General features: G+C 61.7%; 1 protein-coding gene across 1 annotated transcript; it reads left to right on the forward strand.

Moving 5' to 3' along the window:
* The first annotated feature begins 540 nt into the window (after nucleotides 1–540).
* Nucleotides 541–6,777, forward strand: LOC126232345 (trichohyalin-like). The gene has a single exon (XM_049942621.1). The coding sequence runs from the start codon at nucleotides 541–543 to the stop codon at nucleotides 6,775–6,777; it is 6,237 nt and encodes a 2,078-aa protein (XP_049798578.1).
* Nucleotides 6,778–24,192: the final 17,415 nt, after the last annotated feature.

The following is a 24,192-nucleotide window of genomic DNA, read 5'->3' on the forward strand; positions in this document are numbered from 1 at the left end:
ACAGGTTCGCAGGAACAGGTGCGCAGGAACAGCTGCGCAGGAACAGCTGCGCAGGAACAGGTGCGCAGGAACAGCTGCGCAGGAACAGCTGCGCAGGAACAGCTGCGCAGGAACAGCTGCGCAGGAACAGCTGCGCAGAAACAGCTGCGCAGAAACAGCTGCGCAGAAACAGCCGCGCAGAAACAGCCTCGCAGAAACAGCCTCGCAGAAACAGCCGCGCAGAATCAGCCGCGCAGAAACAGCCGCGCAGGAACAGCCGCGCAGGAACAGCCGCGCAGGAACAGCTGCACAGGAACAGCTGCGCAGGAACAGCTGCGCAGGAACAGCTGCGCAGGAACAGCTGCGCAGGAACAGCTGCGCAGGAACAGCTGCGCAGAAACAGCGGCGCAGAAACAGCGGCGCAGAAACACTCTATAGCCTCCGGTTACAGGAGCGTACCTCCATGTTCAATGTTTTTTGGGCAGTTGAACATGTAAAGTTGAATCCCGTACGCGCGTGGTAGGATCTCTAGACCACGCGCGCGTACGGAGTTCGTCACCCATGCTGTTGCAGTGCAGTCTCATCAGAAAATCAGAAACAGCTGCGCAGAAGCGGCTGCGCAGGAACAGCTGCGCAGAAGCGGCTGCGCAGAAGCGGCTGCGCAGAAGCGGCTGCGCAGAAGCGGCTGCGCAGAAGCGGCTGCGCAGAAGCGGCTGCGCAGAAGCGGCTGCGCAGAAGCGGCTGCGCACAAGCGGCTGCGCACAAGCGGCTGCGCACAAGCGGCTGCGCAGAAGCGGCTGCGCACAAGCGGCTGCGCAGAAGCGGCTGCGCAGAAGCGGCTGCGCAGAAGCGGCTGCGCAGAAGCGGCTGCGCAGAAGCGGCTGCGCAGAAGCGGCTGCGCAGAAGCGGCTGCGCAGAAGCGGCTGCGCAGAAGCGGCTGCGCAGAAGCGGCTGCGCAGAAGCGGCTGCGCAGAAGCGGCTGCGCAGAAGCGGCTGCGCAGAAGCGGCTGCGCAGAAACGGCTGCGCAGAAACGGCTGCGCAGAAACTGCTGCGCAGAAACGGCTGCGCAGAAACGGCTGCGCAGCAGCGGCTGCGCAGAAGCGGCTGCGCAGAAGCGGCTGCGCAGAAGCGGCTGCGCAGAAGCGGCTGCGCAGAAGCGGCTGCGCAGAAGCGGCTGCGCAGAAACAGCTGCGCAGATGCAGCTGCGCAGAAACAGCTGCGCAGAAACAGCTGCGCAGAAACAGCTGCGCAGAAACAGCTGCGCAGAAGCGGCTGCGCAGAAGCGGCTGCGCAGAAGCGGCTGCGCAGAAGCGGCTGCGCAGAAGCGGCTGCGCAGATGCAGCTGCGCAGAAACAGCTGCGCAGAAACAGCTGCGCAGAAACAGCTGCGCAGAAACAACTGCGCAGAAGCGGCTGCGCAGAAGCGGCTGCGCAGAAGCGGCTGCGCAGAAGCGGCTGCGCAGAAGCGGCTGCGCGGAAGCGGCTGCGCGGAAGCGGCTGCGCGGAAGCGGCTGCGCGGAAACGGCTGCGCGGAAACGGCTGCGCGGAAACGGCTGCGCGGAAGCGGCTGCGCGGAAGCGGCTGCGCGGAAGCGGCTGCGCGGAAGCGGCTGCGCGGAAGCGGCTGCGCAGAAGCGGCTGCGCAGAAGCGGCTGCGCAGAAGCGGCTGCGCAGAAGCGGCTGCGCAGAAGCGGCTGCGCAGAAACGGCTGCGCAGAAACGGCTGCGCAGAAACGGCTGCGCAGAAACGGCTGCGCAGAAACGGCTGCGCAGAAACGGCTGCGCAGAAACGGCTGCGCAGAAGCGGCTGCGCAGAAGCAGCTGCGCAGAAGCAGCTGCGCAGAAGCAGCTGCGCAGAAGCAGCTGCGCAGAAGCAGCTGCGCAGAAGCAGCTGCGCAGAAGCAGCTGCGCAGAAACAGCTGCGCAGAAACAGCTGCGCAGAAACAGCTGCGCAGGAACAGCTGCGCAGGAACAGCTGCGCAGGAACAGCTGCGCAGGAACAGCTGCGCAGGAACAGCTGCGCAGGAACAGCTGCGCAGGAACAGCTGCGCAGGAACAGCTGCGCAGGAACAGCTGCGCAGAAACAGCTGCGCTGGAACAGCTGCGCAGGAACAGCTGCGCAGGAACAGCTGCGCAGGAACAGCTGCGCAGAAACAGCTGCGCAGAAACAGCTGCGCAGGAACAGCTGCGCAGGAACAGCTGCGCAGGAACAGCTGCGCAGAAACTGCTGCGCAGAAACTGCTGCGCAGAAACTGCTGCGCAGAAACAGCTGCGCAGGAACAGCTGCGCAGGAACAGCTGCGCAGGAACAGCTGCGCAGGAACAGCTGCGCAGAAACAACTGCGCAGAAACAGCTGCGCAGGAACAGCTGCGCAGAAACAGCTGCGCAGAAACAGCTGCGCAGAAACAGCTTCGCAGAAACAGCTGCGCAGAAACAGCTGCGCAGAAACAACTGCGCAGAAACAGCTGCGCAGGAACAGCTGCGCAGAAACAGCTGCGCAGAAACAGCTGCGCAGAAACAGCTGCGCAGGAACAGCTGCGCAGGAACAGCTGCGCAGAAACAGCTGCGCAGGAACAGCTGCGCAGAAACAGCTGCGCAGAAACAGCTGCGCAGAAACAGCTGCGCAGAAACAGCTGCGCAGAAACAGCTGCGCAGAAACAGCTGCGCAGAAACAGCTGCGCAGGAACAGCTGCGCAGGAACAGCTGCGCAGGAACAGCTGCGCAGGAACGGCTGCGCAGGAACGGCTGCGCAGAAACGGCTGCGCAGAAACGGCAGCGCAGAAACGGCTGCGCAGAAACGGCTGCGCAGAAACGGCTGCGCAGAAACGGCTGCGCAGAAGCAGCTGCGCAGAAGCAGCTGCGCAGAAGCAGCTGCGCAGAAGCAGCTGCGCAGAAGCAGCTGCGCAGAAGCAGCTGCGCAGAAGCAGCTGCGCGGAAGCAGCTGCGCAGAAGCAGCTGCGCAGAAGCAGCTGCGCAGAAACAGCTGCGCAGAAACAGCTGCGCAGAAACAGCTGCGCAGGAACAGCTGCGCAGGAACAGCTGCGCAGGAACAGCTGCGCAGGAACAGCTACGCAGGAACAGCTGCGCAGGAACAGCTGCGCAGGAACAGCTGCGCAGGAACAGCTGCGCAGGAACAGCTGCGCAGGAACAGCTGCGCAGGAACAGCTGCGCAGGAACAGCTGCGCAGGAACAGCTGCGCAGAAACAGCTGCGCAGAAACAGCTGCGCTGGAACAGCTGCGCAGGAACAGCTGCGCAGGAACAGCTGCGCAGGAACAGCTGCGCAGGAACAGCTGCGCAGAAACAGCTGCGCAGAAACAGCTGCGCAGGAACAGCTGCGCAGGAACAGCTGCGCAGGAACAGCTGCGCAGGAACAGCTGCGCAGAAACTGCTGCGCAGAAACAGCTGCGCAGAAACAGCTGCGCAGGAACAGCTGCGCAGGAACAGCTGCGCAGGAAAAGCTGCGCAGGAACAGCTGCGCAGAAACAGCTGCGCAGGAACAGCTGCGCAGAAACAGCTGCGCAGGAACAGCTGCGCAGAAACAGCTGCGCAGGAACAGCTGCGCAGAAACAACTGCGCAGAAACAACTGCGCAGAAACAGCTGCGCAGGAACAGCTGCGCAGAAACAGCTGCGCAGAAACAGCTGCGCAGAAACAGCTTCGCAGAAATAGCTGCGCAGAAACAGCTGCGCAGGAACAGCTGCGCAGGAACAGCTGCGCAGAAACAGCTGCGCAGAAACAGCTGCGCAGGAACAGCTGCGCAGGAACAGCTGCGCAGAAACAGCTGCGCAGGAACAGCTGCGCAGAAACAGCTGCGCAGAAACAGCTGCGCAGAAACAGCTGCGCAGAAACAGCTGCGCAGAAACAGCTGCGCAGAAACAGCTGCGCAGAAACAGCTGCGCAGAAACAGCTGCGCAGAAACAGCTGCGCAGGAACAGCTGCGCAGAAACAGCTGCGCAGGAACAGCTGCGCAGGAACAGCTGCGCAGGAACAGCTGCGCAGGAACAGGTGCGCAGGAACAGGTGCGCAGGAACAGGTGCGGAGGAACAGGTGCGCAGGAACAGCTGCGCAGGAACAGGTGCGCAGGAACAGCTGCGCAGGAACAGCTGCGCAGGAACAGCTGCGCAGGAACAGCTGCGCAGAAACTGCTGCGCAGAAACTGCTGCGCAGAAACTGCTGCGCAGAAACAGCTGCGCAGGAACAGCTGCGCAGGAACAGCTGCGCAGAAACTGCTGCGCAGAAACTGCTGCGCAGAAACTGCTGCGCAGAAACTGCTGCGCAGAAACTGCTGCGCAGAAACAGCTGCGCAGGAACAGCTGCGCAGGAACAGCTGCGCAGGAACAGCTGCGCAGGAACAGCTGCGCAGAAACAGCTGCGCAGAAACAGCTGCGCAGGAACAGCTGCGCAGGAACAGCTGCGCAGGAACAGCTGCGCAGGAACAGCTGCGCAGAAACTGCTGCGCAGAAACTGCTGCGCAGAAACTGCTGCGCAGAAACAGCTGCGCAGGAACAGCTGCGCAGGAACAGCTGCGCAGGAACAGCTGCGCAGGAACAGCTGCGCAGGAACAGCTGCGCAGGAACAGCTGCGCAGGAACAGCTGCGCAGAAACAGCTGCGCAGAAACAGCTGCGCAGGAACAGCTGCGCAGAAACAGCTGCGCAGGAACGGCTGCGCAGGAACGGCTGCGCAGAAACGGCTGCGCAGAAACGGCTGCGCAGAAACGGCAGCGCAGAAACGGCTGCGCAGAAACGGCTGCGCAGAAACGGCTGCGCAGAAGCAGCTGCGCAGAAGCAGCTGCGCAGAAGCAGCTGCGCAGAAGCAGCTGCTAGAAGCAGCTGCGCAGAAGCAGCTGCGCAGAAGCAGCTGCGCAGAAGCAGCTGCGCAGAAGCAGCTGCGCAGAAACAGCTGCGCAGAAACAGCTGCGCAGGAACAGCTGCGCAGGAACAGCTGCGCAGGAACAGCTGCGCAGGAACAGCTGCGCAGGAACAGCTGCGCAGGAACAGCTGCGCAGGAACAGCTGCGCAGGAACAGCTGCGCAGGAACAGCTGCGCAGGAACAGGTGCGCAGGAACAGCTGCGCAGGAACAGCTGCGCAGGAACAGCTGCGCAGGAACAGCTGCGCAGGAACAGCTGCGCTGAAACAGCTGCGCAGAAACAGCAGCGCAGAAACAGCCGCGCAGAAACAGCCGCGCAGAAACAGCCTCGCAGAAACAGCCGCGCAGAAACAGCCGCGCAGCAACAGCCGCGCAGCAACAGCCGCGCAGGAACAGCCGCGCAGGAACAGCCGCGCAGGAACAGCCGCGCAGGAACAGCCGCGCAGGAACAGCCGCGCAGGAACAGCTGCGCAGAAACAGCTGCGCAGGAACAGCTGCGCAGGAACAGCTGCGCAGGAACAGCTGCGCAGGATCAGCTGCGCAGAAACAGCTGCGCAGAAACAGCTGCGCAGGAACAGCTGCGCAGGAACAGCTGCGCAGGAACAGCTGCGCAGAAACAGCTGCGCAGAAACAGCTGCGCAGAAACAGCTGCGCAGAAACAGCTGCGCAGGAACAGCTGCGCAGAAACAGCTGCGCAGAAACAGCTGCGCAGAAACAGCTGCGCAGGAACAGCTGCGCAGAAACAGCTGCGCAGAAACAGCTGCGCAGAAACAGCTGCGCAGAAACAGCTTCGCAGAAACAGCTGCGCAGAAACAGCTGCGCAGAAACAGCTGCGCAGAAACAGCTGCGCAGGAACAGCTGCGCAGAAACAGCTGCGCAGAAACAGCTGCGCAGAAACAGCTGCGCAGGAACAGCTGCGCAGAAACAGCTGCGCAGAAACAGCTGCGCAGGAACGGCTGCGCAGAAACGGCTGCGCAGAAACAGCTGCGCAGAAACAGCTGCGCAGAAACAGCTTCGCAGAAACAGCTGCGCAGGAACAGCTGCGCAGAAACAGCTGCGCAGAAGCAGCTGCGCAGAAACAGCTGCGCAGAAACAGCTGCGCAGAAACAGCTGCGCAGAAACAGCTGCGCAGAAACAGCTGCGCAGGAACAGCTGCGCAGAAAGAGCTGCGCAGGAGCTGCTGCGCAGGAACAGCTGTGCAGGAGCAGCTGCGCAGGAACAGCTGCGCAGGAACAGCTGCGCAGGAACAGCTGCGCAGGAACAGCTGCGCAGGAACAGCTGCGCAGGAACAGGTGCGCAGGAACAGGTGCGCAGGAACAGGTGCGCAGGAACAGCTGCGCAGGAACAGCTGCGCAGGAACAGGTGCGCACGAACAGCTGCGCAGGAACAGGTGCGCAGGAACAGGTGCGCAGGAACAGGTGCGCAGGAACAGCTGCGCAGGAACAGGTGCGCAGGAACAGCTGCGCAGGAACAGCTGCGCAGGGACAGCTGCGCAGGAACAGGTGCGCAGGAACAGGTGCGCAGGAACAGCTGCGCAGTAACAGCTGCGCAGAAACAGCTGCGCAGAAACAGCCGCGCAGAAACAGCTGCGCAGAAACAGCTGCGCAGAAACAGCTGCGCAGAAACAGCTGCGCAGAAACAGCTGCGCAGAAACAGCTGCGCAGAAACAGCTGCGCAGAGACAGCTGCGCAGAGACAGCTGCGCAGAGACAGCTGCGCAGAGACAGCTCCGCAGAAACAGCTGCGCAGAAACAGCTGCGCAGAAACAGCTGCGCAGAAACAGCTGCGCAGAAACAGCTGCGCAGAAACAGCTGCGCAGAAACAGCTGCGCAGAAACAGCTGCGCAGAAACAGCGGCGCAGAAACACTCTATAGCCTCCGGTTACAGGAGCGTACCTCCATGTTCAATGTTTTTTGGGCAGTTGAACATGTAAAGTTGAATCCCGTACGCGCGTGGTAGGATCTCTAGACCACGCGCGCGTACGGAGTTCGTCACCCATGCTGTTGCAGTGAAGTCTCATCAGAAAATCAGAAACAGCTGCGCGGAGACGGCTGCGCAGAAGCGGCTGCGCGGAAGCGGCTGCGCGGAAACGGCTGCGCGGAAACGGCTGCGCGGAAATGGCTGCGCGGAAACGGCTGCGCGGGAACGGCTGCGCGGGAACGGCTGCGCGGGAACAGGTGCGCGGGAACAGGTGCGCGGGAACAGGTGCGCGGGAACAGCTGCGCAGGAACAGCTGCGCAGGAACAGGTGCGCAGGAACAGGTGCGCAGGAACAGGTGCGCAGGTACAGGTGCGCAGGAACAGGTTCGCAGGAACAGGTGCGCAGGAACAGCTGCGCAGGAACAGCTGCGCAGGAACAGGTGCGCAGGAACAGCTGCGCAGGAACAGCTGCGCAGGAACAGCTGCGCAGGAACAGCTGCGCAGGAACAGCTGCGCAGAAACAGCTGCGCAGAAACAGCTGCGCAGAAACAGCCGCGCAGAAACAGCCTCGCAGAAACAGCCTCGCAGAAACAGCCGCGCAGAATCAGCCGCGCAGAAACAGCCGCGCAGGAACAGCCGCGCAGGAACAGCCGCGCAGGAACAGCTGCACAGGAACAGCTGCGCAGGAACAGCTGCGCAGGAACAGCTGCGCAGGAACAGCTGCGCAGGAACAGCTGCGCAGGAACAGCTGCGCAGGAACAGCTGCGCAGAAACAGCGGCGCAGAAACAGCGGCGCAGAAACACTCTATAGCCTCCGGTTACAGGAGCGTACCTCCATGTTCAATGTTTTTTGGGCAGTTGAACATGTAAAGTTGAATCCCGTACGCGCGTGGTAGGATCTCTAGACCACGCGCGCGTACGGAGTTCGTCACCCATGCTGTTGCAGTGCAGTCTCATCAGAAAATCAGAAACAGCTGCGCAGAAGCGGCTGCGCAGGAACAGCTGCGCAGAAGCGGCTGCGCAGAAGCGGCTGCGCAGAAGCGGCTGCGCAGAAGCGGCTGCGCAGAAGCGGCTGCGCAGAAGCGGCTGCGCAGAAGCGGCTGCGCAGAAGCGGCTGCGCAGAAGCGGCTGCGCACAAGCGGCTGCGCACAAGCGGCTGCGCACAAGCGGCTGCGCAGAAGCGGCTGCGCAGAAGCGGCTGCGCAGAAGCGGCTGCGCAGAAGCGGCTGCGCAGAAGCGGCTGCGCAGAAGCGGCTGCGCAGAAGCGGCTGCGCAGAAGCGCCTGCGCAGAAGCGGCTGCGCAGAAGCGGCTGCGCAGAAGCGGCTGCGCAGAAACGGCTGCGCAGAAACGGCTGCGCAGAAACGGCTGCGCAGAAACGGCTGCGCAGCAGCGGCTGCGCAGAAGCGGCTGCGCAGAAGCGGCTGCGCAGAAGCGGCTGCGCAGAAGCGGCTGCGCAGAAGCGGCTGCGCAGAAGCGGCTGCGCAGAAACAGCTGCGCAGATGCAGCTGCGCAGAAACAGCTGCGCAGAAACAGCTGCGCAGAAACAGCTGCGCAGAAACGGCTGCGCAGAAGCGGCTGCGCAGAAGCGGCTGCGCAGAAGCGGCTGCGCAGAAGCGGCTGCGCAGATGCAGCTGCGCAGAAACAGCTGCGCAGAAACAGCTGCGCAGAAACAACTGCGCAGAAGCGGCTGCGCAGAAGCGGCTGCGCAGAAGCGGCTGCGCAGAAGCGGCTGCGCAGAAGCGGCTGCGCGGAAGCGGCTGCGCGGAAGCGGCTGCGCGGAAGCGGCTGCGCGGAAGCGGCTGCGCGGAAACGGCTGCGCGGAAACGGCTGCGCGGAAACGGCTGCGCGGAAGCGGCTGCGCGGAAGCGGCTGCGCGGAAGCGGCTGCGCGGAAGCGGCTGCGCGGAAGCGGCTGCGCGGAAGCGGCTGCGCAGAAGCGGCTGCGCAGAAGCGGCTGCGCAGAAGCGGCTGCGCAGAAGCGGCTGCGCAGAAGCGGCTGCGCAGAAGCGGCTGCGCAGAAACGGCTGCGCAGAAACGGCTGCGCAGAAACGGCTGCGCAGAAACGGCTGCGCAGAAACGGCTGCGCAGAAACGGCTGCGCAGAAGCGGCTGCGCAGAAGCGGCTGCGCAGAAGCAGCTGCGCAGAAGCAGCTGCGCAGAAGCAGCTGCGCAGAAGCAGCTGCGCAGAAGCAGCTGCGCAGAAGCAGCTGCGCAGAAGCAGCTGCGCAGAAACAGCTGCGCAGAAACAGCTGCGCAGGAACAGCTGCGCAGGAACAGCTGCGCAGGAACAGCTGCGCAGGAACAGCTGCGCAGGAACAGCTGCGCAGGAACAGCTGCGCAGGAACAGCTGCGCAGGAACAGCTGCGCAGGAACAGCTGCGCAGAAACAGCTGCGCAGGAACAGCTGCGCAGGAACAGCTGCGCAGGAACAGCTGCGCAGGAACAGCTGCGCAGAAACAGCTGCGCAGGAACAGCTGCGCAGGAACAGCTGCGCAGGAACAGCTGCGCAGGAACAGCTGCGCAGGAACAGCTGCGCAGAAACTGCTGCGCAGAAACTGCTGCGCAGAAACTGCTGCGCAGAAACTGCTGCGCAGAAACAGCTGCGCAGGAACAGCTGCGCAGGAACAGCTGCGCAGGAACAGCTGCGCAGGAACAGCTGCGCAGGAACAGCTGCGCAGAAACAACTGCGCAGAAACAGCTGCGCAGGAACAGCTGCGCAGAAACAGCTGCGCAGAAACAGCTGCGCAGAAACAGCTTCGCAGAAACAGCTGCGCAGAAACAGCTGCGGAGAAACAACTGCGCAGAAACAGCTGCGCAGGAACAGCTGCGCAGAAACAGCTGCGCAGAAACAGCTGCGCAGAAACAGCTGCGCAGGAACAGCTGCGCAGGAACAGCTGCGCAGAAACAGCTGCGCAGGAACAGCTGCGCAGAAACAGCTGCGCAGAAACAGCTGCGCAGAAACAGCTGCGCAGAAACAGCTGCGCAGAAACAGCTGCGCAGAAACAGCTGCGCAGAAACAGCTGCGCAGGAACAGCTGCGCAGAAACAGCTGCGCAGGAACGGCTGCGCAGGAACGGCTGCGCAGAAACGGCTGCGCAGAAACGGCTGCGCAGAAACGGCAGCGCAGAAACGGCTGCGCAGAAACGGCTGCGCAGAAACGGCTGCGCAGAAGCAGCTGCGCAGAAGCAGCTGCGCAGAAGCAGCTGCGCAGAAGCAGCTGCGCAGAAGCAGCTGCGCAGAAGCAGCTGCGCGGAAGCAGCTGCGCGGAAGCAGCTGCGCGGAAGCAGCTGCGCAGAAGCAGCTGCGCAGAAGCAGCTGCGCAGAAACAGCTGCGCAGGAACAGCTGCGCAGGAACAGCTGCGCAGGAACAGCTGCGCAGGAACAGCTGCGCAGGAACAGCTGCGCAGGAACAGCTGCGCAGGAACAGCTGCGCAGGAACAGCTGCGCAGGAACAGCTGCGCAGGAACAGCTGCGCAGGAACAGCTGCGCAGGAACAGCTGCGCAGGAACAGCTGCGCAGGAACAGCTGCGCAGAAACAGCTGCGCAGGAACAGCTGCGCAGAAACAGCTGCGCTGGAACAGCTGCGCAGGAACAGCTGCGCAGGAACAGCTGCGCAGGAACAGCTGCGCAGGAACAGCTGCGCAGGAACAGCTGCGCAGAAACAGCTGCGCAGAAACAGCTGCGCAGGAACAGCTGCGCAGGAACAGCTGCGCAGGAACAGCTGCGCAGGAACAGCTGCGCAGAAACTGCTGCGCAGAAACTGCTGCGCAGAAACAGCTGCGCAGAAACAGCTGCGCAGGAACAGCTGCGCAGGAACAGCTGCGCAGGAACAGCTGCGCAGGAACAGCTGCGCAGAAACAGCTGCGCAGGAACAGCTGCGCAGAAACAGCTGCGCAGGAACAGCTGCGCAGAAACAGCTGCGCAGAAACAGCTGCGCAGAAACAACTGCGCAGAAACAACTGCGCAGAAACAGCTGCGCAGGAACAGCTGCGCAGAAACAGCTGCGCAGAAACAGCTGCGCAGAAACAGCTTCGCAGAAACAGCTGCGCAGAAACAGCTGCGCAGGAACAGCTGCGCAGGAACAGCTGCGCAGAAACAGCTGCGCAGAAACAGCTGCGCAGGAACAGCTGCGCAGGAACAGCTGCGCAGAAACAGCTGCGCAGGAACAGCTGCGCAGAAACAGCTGCGCAGAAACAGCTGCGCAGAAACAGCTGCGCAGAAACAGCTGCGCAGAAACAGCTGCGCAGAAACAGCTGCGCAGAAACAGCTGCGCAGAAACAGCTGCGCAGGAACAGCTGCGCAGAAACAGCTGCGCAGGAACAGCTGCGCAGGAACAGCTGCGCAGGAACAGCTGCGCAGGAACAGGTGCGCAGGAACAGGTGCGCAGGAACAGGTGCGGAGGAACAGGTGCGCAGGAACAGCTGCGCAGGAACAGGTGCGCAGGAACAGCTGCGCAGGAACAGCTGCGCAGGAACAGCTGCGCAGGAACAGCTGCGCAGAAACTGCTGCGCAGAAACTGCTGCGCAGAAACTGCTGCGCAGAAACAGCTGCGCAGGAACAGCTGCGCAGGAACAGCTGCGCAGAAACTGCTGCGCAGAAACTGCTGCGCAGAAACTGCTGCGCAGAAACTGCTGCGCAGAAACAGCTGCGCAGGAACAGCTGCGCAGGAACAGCTGCGCAGGAACAGCTGCGCAGGAACAGCTGCGCAGGAACAGCTGCGCAGGAACAGCTGCGCAGAAACAGCTGCGCAGGAACAGCTGCGCAGAAACAGCTGCGCAGAAACAGCTGCGCAGGAACAGCTGCGCAGAAACAGCTGCGCAGGAACAGCTGCGCAGGAACGGCTGCGCAGAAACGGCTGCGCAGAAACGGCTGCGCAGAAACGGCAGCGCAGAAACGGCTGCGCAGAAACGGCTGCGCAGAAGCAGCTGCGCAGAAGCAGCTGCGCAGAAGCAGCTGCGCAGAAGCAGCTGCGCAGAAGCAGCTGCGCAGAAGCAGCTGCGCAGAAGCAGCTGCGCAGAAGCAGCTGCGCAGAAACAGCTGCGCAGAAACAGCTGCGCAGGAACAGCTGCGCAGGAACAGCTGCGCAGGAACAGCTACGCAGGAACAGCTGCGCAGGAACAGCTGCGCAGGAACAGCTGCGCAGGAACAGCTGCGCAGGAACAGCTGCGCAGGAACAGCTGCGCAGAAACAGCTGCGCAGGAACAGCTGCGCAGAAACAGCTGCGCTGGAACAGCTGCGCAGGAACAGCTGCGCAGGAACAGCTGCGCAGGAACAGCTGCGCAGAAACAGCTGCGCAGAAACAGCTGCGCAGGAACAGCTGCGCAGGAACAGCTGCGCAGGAACAGCTGCGCAGGAACAGCTGCGCAGAAACTGCTGCGCAGAAACTGCTGCGCAGAAACAGCTGCGCAGAAACAGCTGCGCAGGAACAGCTGCGCAGGAACAGCTGCGCAGGAACAGCTGCGCAGAAACAGCTGCGCAGAAACAGCTGCGCAGAAACAGCTGCGCAGGAACAGCTGCGCAGAAACAGCTGCGCAGGAACAGCTGCGCAGAAACAACTGCGCAGAAACAACTGCGCAGAAACAGCTGCGCAGGAACAGCTGCGCAGAAACAGCTGCGCAGAAACAGCTGCGCAGAAACAGCTTCGCAGAAACAGCTGCGCAGGAACAGCTGCGCAGGAACAGCTGCGCAGGAACAGCTGCGCAGGAACAGCTGCGCAGAAACAGCTGCGCAGAAACAGCTGCGCAGGAACAGCTGCGCAGGAACAGCTGCGCAGAAACAGCTGTGCAGGAACAGCTGCGCAGAAACAGCTGCGCAGAAACAGCTGCGCAGAAACAGCTGCGCAGAAACAGCTGCGCAGAAACAGCTGCGCAGAAACAGCTGCGCAGAAACAGCTGCGCAGGAACAGCTGCGCAGAAACAGCTGCGCAGGAACAGCTGCGCAGGAACAGCTGCGCAGGAACAGGTGCGCAGGAACAGGTGCGCAGGAACAGGTGCGCAGGAACAGGTGCGGAGGAACAGGTGCGCAGGAACAGGTGCGCAGGAACAGCTGCGCAGGAACAGCTGCGCAGGAACAGCTGCGCAGGAACAGCTGCGCAGAAACTGCTGCGCAGAAACTGCTGCGCAGAAACTGCTGCGCAGAAACTGCTGCGCAGAAACAGCTGCGCAGGAACAGCTGCGCAGGAACAGCTGCGCAGAAACTGCTGCGCAGAAACTGCTGCGCAGAAACTGCTGCGCAGAAACTGCTGCGCAGAAACAGCTGCGCAGGAACAGCTGCGCAGGAACAGCTGCGCAGGAACAGCTGCGCAGGAACAGCTGCGCAGGAACAGCTGCGCAGGAACAGCTGCGCAGGAACAGCTGCGCAGAAACAGCTGCGCAGAAACAGCTGCGCAGGAACAGCTGCGCAGGAACAGCTGCGCAGGAACAGCTGCGCAGGAACAGCTGCGCAGAAACTGCTGCGCAGAAACTGCTGCGCAGAAACTGCTGCGCAGAAACAGCTGCGCAGAAACAGCTGCGCAGGAACAGCTGCGCAGGAACAGCTGCGCAGGAACAGCTGCGCAGGAACAGCTGCGCAGGAACAGCTGCGCAGGAACAGCTGCGCAGAAACAGCTGCGCAGGAACAGCTGCGCAGAAACATCTGCGCAGGAACAGCTGCGCAGAAACAACTGCGCAGAAACAACTGCGCAGAAACAGCTGCGCAGAAACAGCTGCGCAGAAACAGCTTCGCAGAAACAGCTGCGCAGAAACAGCTGCGCAGGAGCAGCTGCGCAGGAACAGCTGCGCAGGAACAGCTGCGCAGGAACAGCTGCGCAGGAACAGCTGCGCAGGAACAGGTGCGCAGGAACAGGTGCGCAGGAACAGGTGCGGAGGAACAGGTGCGCAGGAACAGCTGCGCAGGAACAGGTGCGCAGGAGCAGGTGCGCAGGAACAGCTGCGCAGGAACAGCTGCGCAGGAACAGCTGCGCAGGAACAGGTGCGCAGGAACAGGTGCGCAGGAACAGGTGCGCAGGAACAGCTGCGCAGAAACAGCTGCGCAGAAACAGCTGCGCAGAAACAGCTGCGCAGAAACAGCTGCGCAGAAACAGCTGCGCAGAAACAGCTGCGCAGTAACAGCTGCGCAGAAACAGCTGCGCAGAAACAGCTGCGCAGAAACAGCTCCGCAGAAACAGCTGCGCAGAGACAGCTGCGCAGAGACAGCTGCGCAGAGACATCTGCGCAGTTACAGCTGCGCAGAAACAGCTGCGCAGAAACAGCTGCGCAGAAACAGCTGCGCAGAAACAGCTGCGCAGAAACAGCTGCGCAGAAACAGCTGCGCAGAAACAGCTGCGCAGAAATAGCTGCGCAGAAACAGATGCGAAGAAACAGCTGCGCAGAAACAGCTGCGCAGAAACAGCTGCGCAGAAACAGCGGCGCAGAAACAGCGGCGCAGAAACAGCTGCGCAGGAACAGCTGCGCAGGAACAGCTGCGCAGAAACAGCTGCGCAGAAACAGCTGCGCAGGAACAGCTGCGCAGAAACAGCTGCGCAGAAACAGCTGCGCAGAAACAGCTGCGCAGAAACAGCTGCGCAGGAACAGCTGCGCAGGAACAGCTGCGCAGAAACAGCTGCGCAGAAACAGCTGCGCAGAAACAGCTGCGCAGAAACAGCTTCGCAGAAACAGCTGCGCAGGAACAGCTACGCAGAAACAGCTGCGCAGAAACAGCTGCGCAGAAACAGCTGCGCAGAAACAGCTGCGCAGAAACAGCTGCGCAGAAACAGCTGCGCAGAAACAGCTGCGCAGAAACAGCTGCGCAGAGACAGCTGCGCAGAGACAGCTGCGCAGAAACAGCTGCGAAGAAACAGCTGCGCAGAAACAGCTGCGCAGAAACAGCTGCGCAGAAAAAGCTGCGCAGAAACAGCTGCGCAGAAACAGCTGCGCAGAAACAGCTGCGCAGAAACAGCTGCGCAGAAACAGCTGCGCAGAAACAGCTGCGCAGAAACAGCTGCGCAGAAACAGCGGCGCAGAAACAGCGGCGCAGAAACACTCTATAGCCTCCGGTTACAGGAGCGTACCTCCATGTTCAATGTTTTTTGGGCAGTTGAACATGTAAAGTTGAATCCCGTACGCGCGTGGTAGGATCTCTAGGCCACGCGCGCGTACGGAGTTCGTCACCCATGCTGTTGCAGTGAGTCTCATCAGAAAATCAGAAACAGCTGCGCGGAGACGGCTGCGCAGAAGCGGCTGCGCGGAAGCGGCTGCGCGGAAACGGCTGCGCGGAAACGGCTGCGCGGAAACGGCTGCGCGGAAACGGCTGCGCGAGAACAGCTGCGCGAGAACAGGTGCGCGGGAACAGCTGCGCGGGAACAGCTGCGCAGGAACAGCTGCGCAGGAACAGCTGCGCAGGAACAGCTGCGCAGGAACAGGTGCGCAAAAACAGGTGCGCAGGAACAGGTGCGCAGGAACAGCTGCGCAGGAACAGCTGCGCAGAAACAGCTGCGCAGAAACAGCTGCGCAGAAACAGCTTCGCAGAAACGGCTGCGCTGGAACGGCTGCGCAGAAACGGCTGCGCAGAAACGGCTGCGCAGAAACGGCTGCGCAGAAACGGCTGCGCAGAAACGGCTGCGCAGAAACGGCTGCGCAGAAACGGCTGCGCAGAAAAGGCTGCGCAGAAACGGCTGCGCAGAAACAGCTGCGCAGAAACAGCTGCGCAGAAGCAGCTGCGCAGAAGCAGCTGCGCAGAAGCAGCTGCGCAGAGGCAGCTGCGCAGAAGCAGCTGCGCAGAAGCAGCTGCGCAGAAGCAGCTGCGCAGAAGCAGCTGCGCAGAAGCAGCTGCGCAGAAGCAGCTGCGCAGAAGCAGCTGCGCAGAAGCAGCTGCGCAGAAGCAGCTGCGCAGAGGCAGCTGCGCAGAGGCAGCTGCGCAGAAGCAGCTGCGCAGAAGCAGCTGCGCAGAAGCAGCTGCGCAGAAGCAGCTGCGCAGAAGCAGCTGCGCAGAAACAGCTGCGCAGAAACAGCTGCGCAGATACAGCTGCGCAGATACAGCTGCGCAGAAACAGCTGCGCAGAAACAGCTGCGCAGAAACAGCTGCGCAGGAACAGCTGCGCAGGAACAGCTGCGCAGGAACAGCTGCGCAGGAACAGCTGCGCAGGAACAGCTGCGCAGGAACAGCTGCGCAGGAACAGCTGCGCAGGAACAGCTGCGCAGGAACAGCTGCGCAGGAACAGCTGCGCAGGTACAGCTGCGCAGGAACAGCTGCGCAGGAACAGCTGCGCAGAAACAGCTGCGCAGGAACAGCTGCGCAGGAACAGCTGCGCAGGAACAGCTGCGCAGGAACAGCTGCGCAGGTACAACTGCGCAGGAACAGCTGCGCAGAAACAGCTGCGCAGAAACAGCTGCGCAGAAACAGCTGCGCAGAAACAGCTGCGCAGGAACAGCTGCGCAGAAACAGCTGCGCAGGAACAGCTGCGCAGGAACAGCTGCGCAGGAACAGCTGCGCAGGAACAGGTGCGCAGGAACAGGTGCGCAGGAACAGGTGCGGAGGAACAGGTGCGCAGGAACAGCTGCGCAGGAACAGGTGCGCAGGAACAGCTGCGCAGGAACAGCTGCGCAGGAACAGCTGCGCAGGAACAGCTGCGCAGAAACTGCTGCGCAGAAACTGCTGCGCAGAAACAGCTGCGCAGAAACAGCTGCGCAGGAACAGCTGCGCAGGAACAGCTGCGCAGAAACTGCTGCGCAGAAACTGCTGCGCAGAAACTGCTGCGCAGAAACTGCTGCGCAGAAACTGCTGCGCAGAAACAGCTGCGCAGGAACAGCTGCGCAGGAACAGCTGCGCAGAAACTGCTGCGCAGAAACTGCTGCGCAGAAACTGCTGCGCAGAAACTGCTGCGCAGAAACTGCTGCGCAGAAACAGCTGCGCAGGAACAGCTGCGCAGGAACAGCTGCGCAGGAACAGCTGCGCAGAAACAGCTGCGCAGGAACAGCTGCGCAGGAACAGCTGCGCAGGAACAGCTGCGCAGGAACAGCTGCGCAGAAACAGCTGCGCAGGAACAGCTGCGCAGAAACAGCTGCGCAGAAACTGCTGCGCAGAAACAGCTGCGCAGAAACAGCTGCGCAGAAACAGCTGCGCAGGAACAGCTGCGCAGAAACAGCTGCGCAGGAACAGCTGCGCAGGAACAGCTGCGCAGGAACAGCTGCGCAGGAACAGGTGCGCAGGAACAGGTGCGCAGGAACAGGTGCGGAGGAACAGGTGCGCAGGAACAGCTGCGCAGGAACAGGTGCGCAGGAACAGCTGCGCAGGAACAGCTGCGCAGGAACAGCTGCGCAGGAACAGAAGCGCAGAAACTGCTGCGCAGAAACTGCTGCGCAGAAACTGCTGCGCAGAAACAGCTGCGCAGGAACAGCTGCGCAGGAACAGCTGCGCAGAAACTGCTGCGCAGAAACTGCTGCGCAGAAACTGCTGCGCAGAAACTGCTGCGCAGAAACAGCTGCGCAGGAACAGCTGCGCAGGAACAGCTGCGCAGGAACAGCTGCGCAGGAACAGTTGCGCAGGAGCAGCTGCGCAGGAACAGCTGCGCAGGAACAGCTGCGCAGAAACAGCTGCGCAGGAACAGCTGCGCAGAAACAGCTGCGCAGAAACAGCTGCGCAGGAACAGCTGCGCAGGAACAGCTGCGCAGGAACAGCTGCGCAGGAACAGCTGCGCAGAAACAGCTGCGCAGAAACAGCTGCGCAGAAACAGCTGCGCAGGAACAGCTGCGCAGGAACAGCTGCGCAGGAACAGCTGCGCAGGAACAGCTGCGCAGAAACTGCTGCGCAGAAACAGCTGCGCAGAAACAGCTGCGCAGGAACAGCTGCGCAGAAACAGCTGCGCAGAAACAGCTGCGCAGAAACAGCTTCGCAGAAACAGCTGCGCAGAAACAGCTGCGCAGAAACAGCTGCGCAGGAACAGCTGCGCAGAAACAGCTGCGCAGAAACTGCTGCGCAGAAACAGCTGCGCAGAAACAGCTGCGCAGAAACAGCTGCGCAGGAACAGCTGCGCAGAAACAGCTGCGCAGGAACAGCTGCGCAGGAACAGCTGCGCAGGAACAGCTGCGCAGGAACAGCTGCGCAGGAACAGCTGCGCAGGAACAGCTGCGCAGAAACAGCTGCGCAGGAACAGCTGCGCAGAAACAGCTGCGCAGAAACTGCTGCGCAGAAACAGCTGCGCAGAAACAGCTGCGCAGAAACAGCTGCGCAGGAACAGCTGCGCAGAAACAGCTGCGCAGGAACAGCTGCGCAGGAACAGCTGCGCAGGAACAGCTGCGCAGGAACAGGTGCGCAGGAACAGGTGCGCAGGAACAGGTGCGGAGGAACAGGTGCGCAGGAACAGCTGCGCAGGAACAGGTGCGCAGGAACAGCTGCGCAGGAACAGCTGCGCAGGAACAGCTGCGCAGGAACAGAAGCGCAGAAACTGCTGCGCAGAAACTGCTGCGCAGAAACTGCTGCGCAGAAACAGCTGCGCAGGAACAGCTGCGCAGGAACAGCTGCGCAGAAACTGCTGCGCAGAAACTGCTGCGCAGAAACTGCTGCGCAGAAACTGCTGCGCAGAAACAGCTGCGCAGGAACAGCTGCGCAGGAACAGCTGCGCAGGAACAGCTGCGCAGGAACAGCTGCGCAGGAGCAGCTGCGCAGGAACAGCTGCGCAGGAACAGCTGCGCAGAAACAGCTGCGCAGGAACAGCTGCGCAGAAACAGCTGCGCAGAAACAGCTGCGCAGGAACAGCTGCGCAGGAACAGCTGCGCAGGAACAGCTGCGCAGGAACAGCTGCGCAGAAACAGCTGCGCAGAAACAGCTGCGCAGAAACAGCTGCGCAGGAACAGCTGCGCAGGAACAGCTGCGCAGGAACAGCTGCGCAGGAACAGCTGCGCAGAAACTGCTGCGCAGAAACTGCTGCGCAGAAACAGCTGCGCAGAAACAGCTGCGCAGGAACAGCTGCGCAGAAACAGCTGCGCAGAAACAGCTGCGCAGAAACAGCTTCGCAGAAACAGCTGCGCAGAAACAGCTGCGCAGAAACAGCTGCGCAGGAACAGCTGCGCAGAAACAGCTGCGCAGAAACAGCTGCGCAGGAACAGCTGCGCAGGAACAGCTGCGCAGGAACAGCTGCGCAGAAACAGCTGCGCAGGAACAGCTGCGCAGAAACAGCTGCGCAGGAACAGCTGCGCAGGAACAGCTGCGCAGGAACAGCTGCGCAGGAACAGCTGCGCAGGAACAGCTGCGCAGAAACAGCTGCGCAGAAACAGCTGCGCAGAAACAGCTGCGCAGAAACAGCTGCGCAGAAACAGCTGCGCAGGAACAGCTGCGCAGGAACAGCTGCGCAGGAACAGCTGCGCAGGAACAGCTGCGCAGGAACAGCTGCGCAGGAACAGCTGCGCAGGAACAGCTGCGCAGGTACAGCTGCGCAGGAACAGCTGCGCAGGAACAGCTGCGCAGGAACAGCTGCGCAGGAACAGCTGCGCAGGTACAGCTGCGCAGGAACAGTTGCGCAGGAGCAGCTGCGCAGGAACAGCTGCGCAGGAACAGCTGCGCAGAAACAGCTGCGCAGGAACAGCTGCGCAGAAACAGCTGCGCAGAAACAGCTGCGCAGGAACAGCTGCGCAGGAACAGCTGCGCAGGAGCAGCTGTGCAGGAACAGCTGCGCAGGAACAGCTGCGCAGAAACAGCTGCGCAGAAACAGCTGCGCAGAAACAGCTGCGCGGGAACAGCTGCGCAGGAACAGCTGCGCAGGAACAGCTGTGCAGGAACAGCTGCGCAGGAACAGCTGTGCAGAAACTGCTGCGCAGAAACTGCTGCGCAGAAACAGCTGCGCAGAAACAGCTGCGCAGGAACAGCTGCGCAGGAACAGCTGCGCAGGAACAGCTGCGCAGGAACAGCTGCGCAGGAACAGCTGCGCAGGAACAGCTGCGCAGGAACAGCTGCGCTGGAACAGCTGCGCAGAAACAGCTGCGCAGGAACAGCTGCGCAGAAACAGCTGCGCAGGAACAGCTGCGCAGAAACAACTGCGCAGAAACAACTGCGCAGAAACAGCTGCGCAGAAACAGCTGCGCAGAAACAGCTGCGCAGAAACAGCTTCGCAGAAACAGCTTCGCAGAAACAGCTGCGCAGAAACAGCTGCGCAGGAACAGCTGCGCAGAAACAGCTGCGCAGAAACAGCTGCGCAGAAACAGCTGCGCAGAAACAGCTGCGCAGAAACAGCTGCGCAGAAACAGCTGCGCAGAAACAGCTGCGCAGGAACAGCTGCGCAGAAACAGCTGCGCAGGAGCAGCTGCGCATGAACAGCTGCGCAGGAACAGCTGCGCAGGAACAGCTGCGCAGGAACAGCTGCGCAGGAACAGGTGCGCAGGAACAGGTGCGCAGGAACAGGTGCGGAGGAACAGGTGCGCAGGAACAGCTGCGCAGGAACAGGTGCGCAGGAGCAGGTGCGCAGGAACAGCTGCGCAGGAACAGCTGCGCAGGAACAGCTGCGCAGGAACAGGTGCGCAGGAACAGGTGCGCAGGAACAGGTGCGCAGGAACAGGTGCGCAGGAACAGGTGCGCAGAAACAGCTGCGCAGAAACAGCTGCGCAGAAACAGCTGCGCAGAAACAGCTGCGCAGAAACAGCTGCGCAGAAACAGCTGTGCAGAAACAGCTGCGCAGAAACAGCTGCGCAGAAACAGCTCCGCAGAAACAGCTGCGCAGAGACAGCTGCGCAGAGACAGCTGCGCAGAGACATCTGCGCAGTTACAGCTGCGCATAAACAGCTGCGCAGAAACAGCTGCGCAGAAACAGCTGCGCAGAAACAGCTGCGCAGAAACAGCTGCGCAGAAACAGCTGCGCAGAAACAGCTGCGCAGAAACAGCTGCGCAGAAACAGATGCGAAGAAACAGCTGCGCAGAAACAGCTGCGCAGAAACAGCGGCGCAGAAACAGCGGCGCAGAAACAGCTGCGCAGGAACAGCTGCGCAGGAACAGCTGCGCAGAAACAGCTGCGCAGAAACAGCTGCGCAGGAACAGCTGCGCAGAAACAGCTGCGCAGAAACAGCTGCGCAGAAACAGCTGCGCAGGAACAGCTGCGCAGGAACAGCTGCGCAGAAACAGCTGCGCAGAAACAGCTGCGCAGAAACAGCTGCGCAGAAACAGCTGCGCAGAAACAGCTGCGCAGGAACAGCTACGCAGAAACAGCTGCGCAGAAACAGCTGCGCAGAAACAGCTGCGCAGAAACAGCTGCGCAGAAACAGCTGCGCAGAAACAGCTGCGCAGAAACAGCTGCGCAGAAACAGCTGCGCAGAGACAGCTGCGCAGAAACAGCTGCGAAGAAACAGGTTCGCAGAAACAGCTGCGCAGAAACAGCTGCGCAGAAAAAGCTGCGCAGAAACAGCTGCGCAGAAACAGCTGCGCAGAAACAGCTGCGCAGAAACAGCTGCGCAGAAACAGCTGCGCAGAAACAGCTGCGCAGAAACAGCGGCGCAGAAACAGCGGCGCAGAAACACTCTATAGCCTCCGGTTACAGGAGCGTACCTCCATGTTCAATGTTTTTTGGGCAGTTGAACATGTAAAGTTGAATCCCGTACGCGCGTGGTAGGATCTCTAGACCACGCGCGCGTACGGAGTTCGTCACCCATGCTGTTGCAGTGAAGTCTCATCAGAAAATCAGAAACAGCTGCGCGGAGACGGCTGCGCCGAAGCGGCTGCGCGGAAGCGGCTGCGCGGAAACGGCTGCGCGGAAACGGCTGCGCGGAAACGGCTGCGCGGAAACGGCTGCGCGAGAACAGCTGCGCGAGAATAGGTGCGCGGGAACAGCTGCGCAGGAACAGCTGCGCAGGAACAGCTGCGCAGGAACAGCTGCGCAAAAACAGGTGCGCAGGAACAGCTGCGCAGGAACAGCTGCGCAGAAACAGCTGCGCAGAAACAGCTGCGCAGGAACAGCTGCGCAGAAACAGCTGCGCAGAAACAGCTGCGCAGAAACAGCTTCGCAGAAACAGCTGCGCAGGAACAGCTGCGCAGAAACAGCTGCGCAGAAACAGCTGCGCAGGAACAGCTGCGCAGAAAAAGCTGCGCAGAAACAGCTGCGCAGAAACAGCTGCGCAGGAACAGCTGCGCAGAAACAGCTGCGCAGAAACAGCTGCGCAGGAACAGCTGCGCAGAAACAGCTGCGCAGAAGCAGCTGCGCAGAAGCAGCTGCGCAGAAGCAGCTGCGCAGAAGCAGCTGCGCAGAAGCAGCTGCGCAGAAACAGCTGCGCAGAAACAGCTGCGCAGATACAGCTGCGCAGATACAGCTGCGCTGAAACAGCTGCGCAGGAACAGCTGCGCAGGAACAGCTGCGCAGGAACAGCTGCGCAGGAACAGCTGCGCAGGAACAGCTGCGCAGGAACAGCTGCGCAGGAACAGCTGCGCAGGAACAGCTGCGCAGGAACAGCTGCGCAGGAACAGCTGCGCAGAAACAGCTGCGCAGAAACAGCTGCGCAGAAACAGCTGCGCAGGAACAGCTGCGCAGGAACAGCTGCGCAGGAACAGCTGCGCATGAACAGCTGCGCAGGAACAGCTGCGCAGGAACAGCTGCGCAGGAACAGCTGCGCAGGTACAGCTGCGCAGGAACAGCTGCGCAGGAACAGCTGCGCAGGAACAGCTGCGCAGGAACAGCTGCGCAGGAACAGCTGCGCAGGTACAGCTGCGCAGGAACAGCTGCGCAGGAACAGCTGCGCAGGAACAGCTGCGCAGAAACAGCTGCGCAGGAACAGCTGCGCAGAAACAGCTGCGCAGAAACAGCTGCGCAGGAACAGCTGCGCAGGAACAGCTGCGCAGGAACAGCTGCGCAGGAACAGCTGCGCAGGAACAGCTGCGCAGGAACAGCTGCGCAGAAACAGCTGCGCAGAAACAGCTGCGCAGGAACAGCTGCGCAGAAACAGCTGCGCAGAAACAGCTGCGCAGAAACAGCTGCGCAGGAACAGCTGCGCAGGAACAGCTGCGCAGGAACAGCTGCGCAGGAACAGCTGCGCAGAAACTGCTGCGCAGAAACTGCTGCGCAGAAACAGCTGCGCAGAAACAGCTGCGAAGGAACAGCTGCGCAGAAACAGCTGCGCAGAAACAGCTGCGCAGAAACAGCTGCGCAGAAACAGCTGCGCAGAAACAGCTGCGCAGAAACAGCTGCGCAGGAACAGCTGCGCTGAAACAGCTGCGCAGAAACAGCTGCGCAGGAACAGCTGCGCAGGAACAGCTGCGCAGGAACAGCTGCGCAGGAACAGCTGCGCAGGAACAGCTGCGCAGGAACAGCTGCGCAGAAACAGCTGCGCAGGAACAGCTGCGCAGAAACAACTGCGCAGAAACAACTGCGCAGAAACAGCTGCGCAGAAACAGCTGCGCAGAAACAGCTTCGCAGAAACAGCTGCGCAGAAACAGCTGCGCAGAAACAGCTGCGCAGGAACAGCTGCGCAGGAACAGCTGCGCAGAAACAGCTGCGCAGAAACAGCTGCGCAGGAACAGCTGCGCAGAAACAGCTGCGCAGAAACAGCTGCGCAGGAACAGCTGCGCAGAAACAGCTGCGCAGAAACAGCTGCGCAGAAACAGCTGCGCAGAAACAGCTGCGCAGAAACAGCTGCGCAGAAACAGCTGCGCAGGAACAGCTGCGCAGAAACAGCTGCGCAGGAGCAGCTGCGCAGGAACAGCTGCGCAGGAACAGCTGCGCAGGTACAGCTGCGCAGGAACAGCTGCGCAGGAACAGCTGCGCAGGAACAGGTGCGCAGGAACAGGTGCGCAGGAACAGGTGCGGAGGAACAGGTGCGCAGGAACAGCTGCGCAGGAACAGGTGCGCAGGAACAGCTGCGCAGGAACAGCTGCGCAGGAACAGCTGCGCAGGAACAGCTGCGCAGGAACAGGTGCGCAGGAACAGGTGCGCAGGAACAGGTGCGCAGGAACAGCTGCGCAGAAACAGCTGCGCAGAAACAGCTGCGCAGAAACAGCTGCGCAGAAACAGCTGCGCAGAAACAGCTGCGCAGAAACAGCTGCGCAGAAACAGCTGCGCAGAAACAGCTGCGCAGAAACAGCTGCGCAGAAACAGCTCCGCAGAAACAGCTGCGCAGAGACAGCTGCGCAGAGACAGCTGCGCAGAGACATCTGCGCAGTTACAGCTGCGCAGAAACAGCTGCGCAGAAACAGCTGCGCAGAAACAGCTGCGCAGAAACAGCTGCGCAGAAACAGCTGCGCAGAAACAGCTGCGCAGAAACAGCTGCGCAGAAACAGCTGCGCAGAAACAGCTGCGCAGAAACAGATGCGAAGAAACAGCTGCGCAGAAACAGCTGCGCAGAAACAGCTGCGCAGAAACAGCGGCGCAGAAACAGCGGCGCAGAAACAGCTGCGCAGGAACAGCTGCGCAGGAACAGCTGCGCAGAAACAGCTGCGCAGAAACAGCTGCGCAGGAACAGCTGCGCAGAAACAGCTGCGCAGAAACAGCT

This window comes from Schistocerca nitens, unplaced genomic scaffold, assembly GCF_023898315.1.
Source record: "Schistocerca nitens isolate TAMUIC-IGC-003100 unplaced genomic scaffold, iqSchNite1.1 HiC_scaffold_468, whole genome shotgun sequence".
NCBI classification, from domain to species: Eukaryota; Metazoa; Arthropoda; class Insecta; order Orthoptera; family Acrididae; genus Schistocerca; species Schistocerca nitens.

What these genes read in the sequence shown, in the direction of transcription:
- LOC126232345 (XM_049942621.1), top strand. Translation starts at nt 541, where the DNA reads ATGCTGTTGCAGTGCAGTCTCATCAGAAAATCAGAAACAGCTGCGCAG.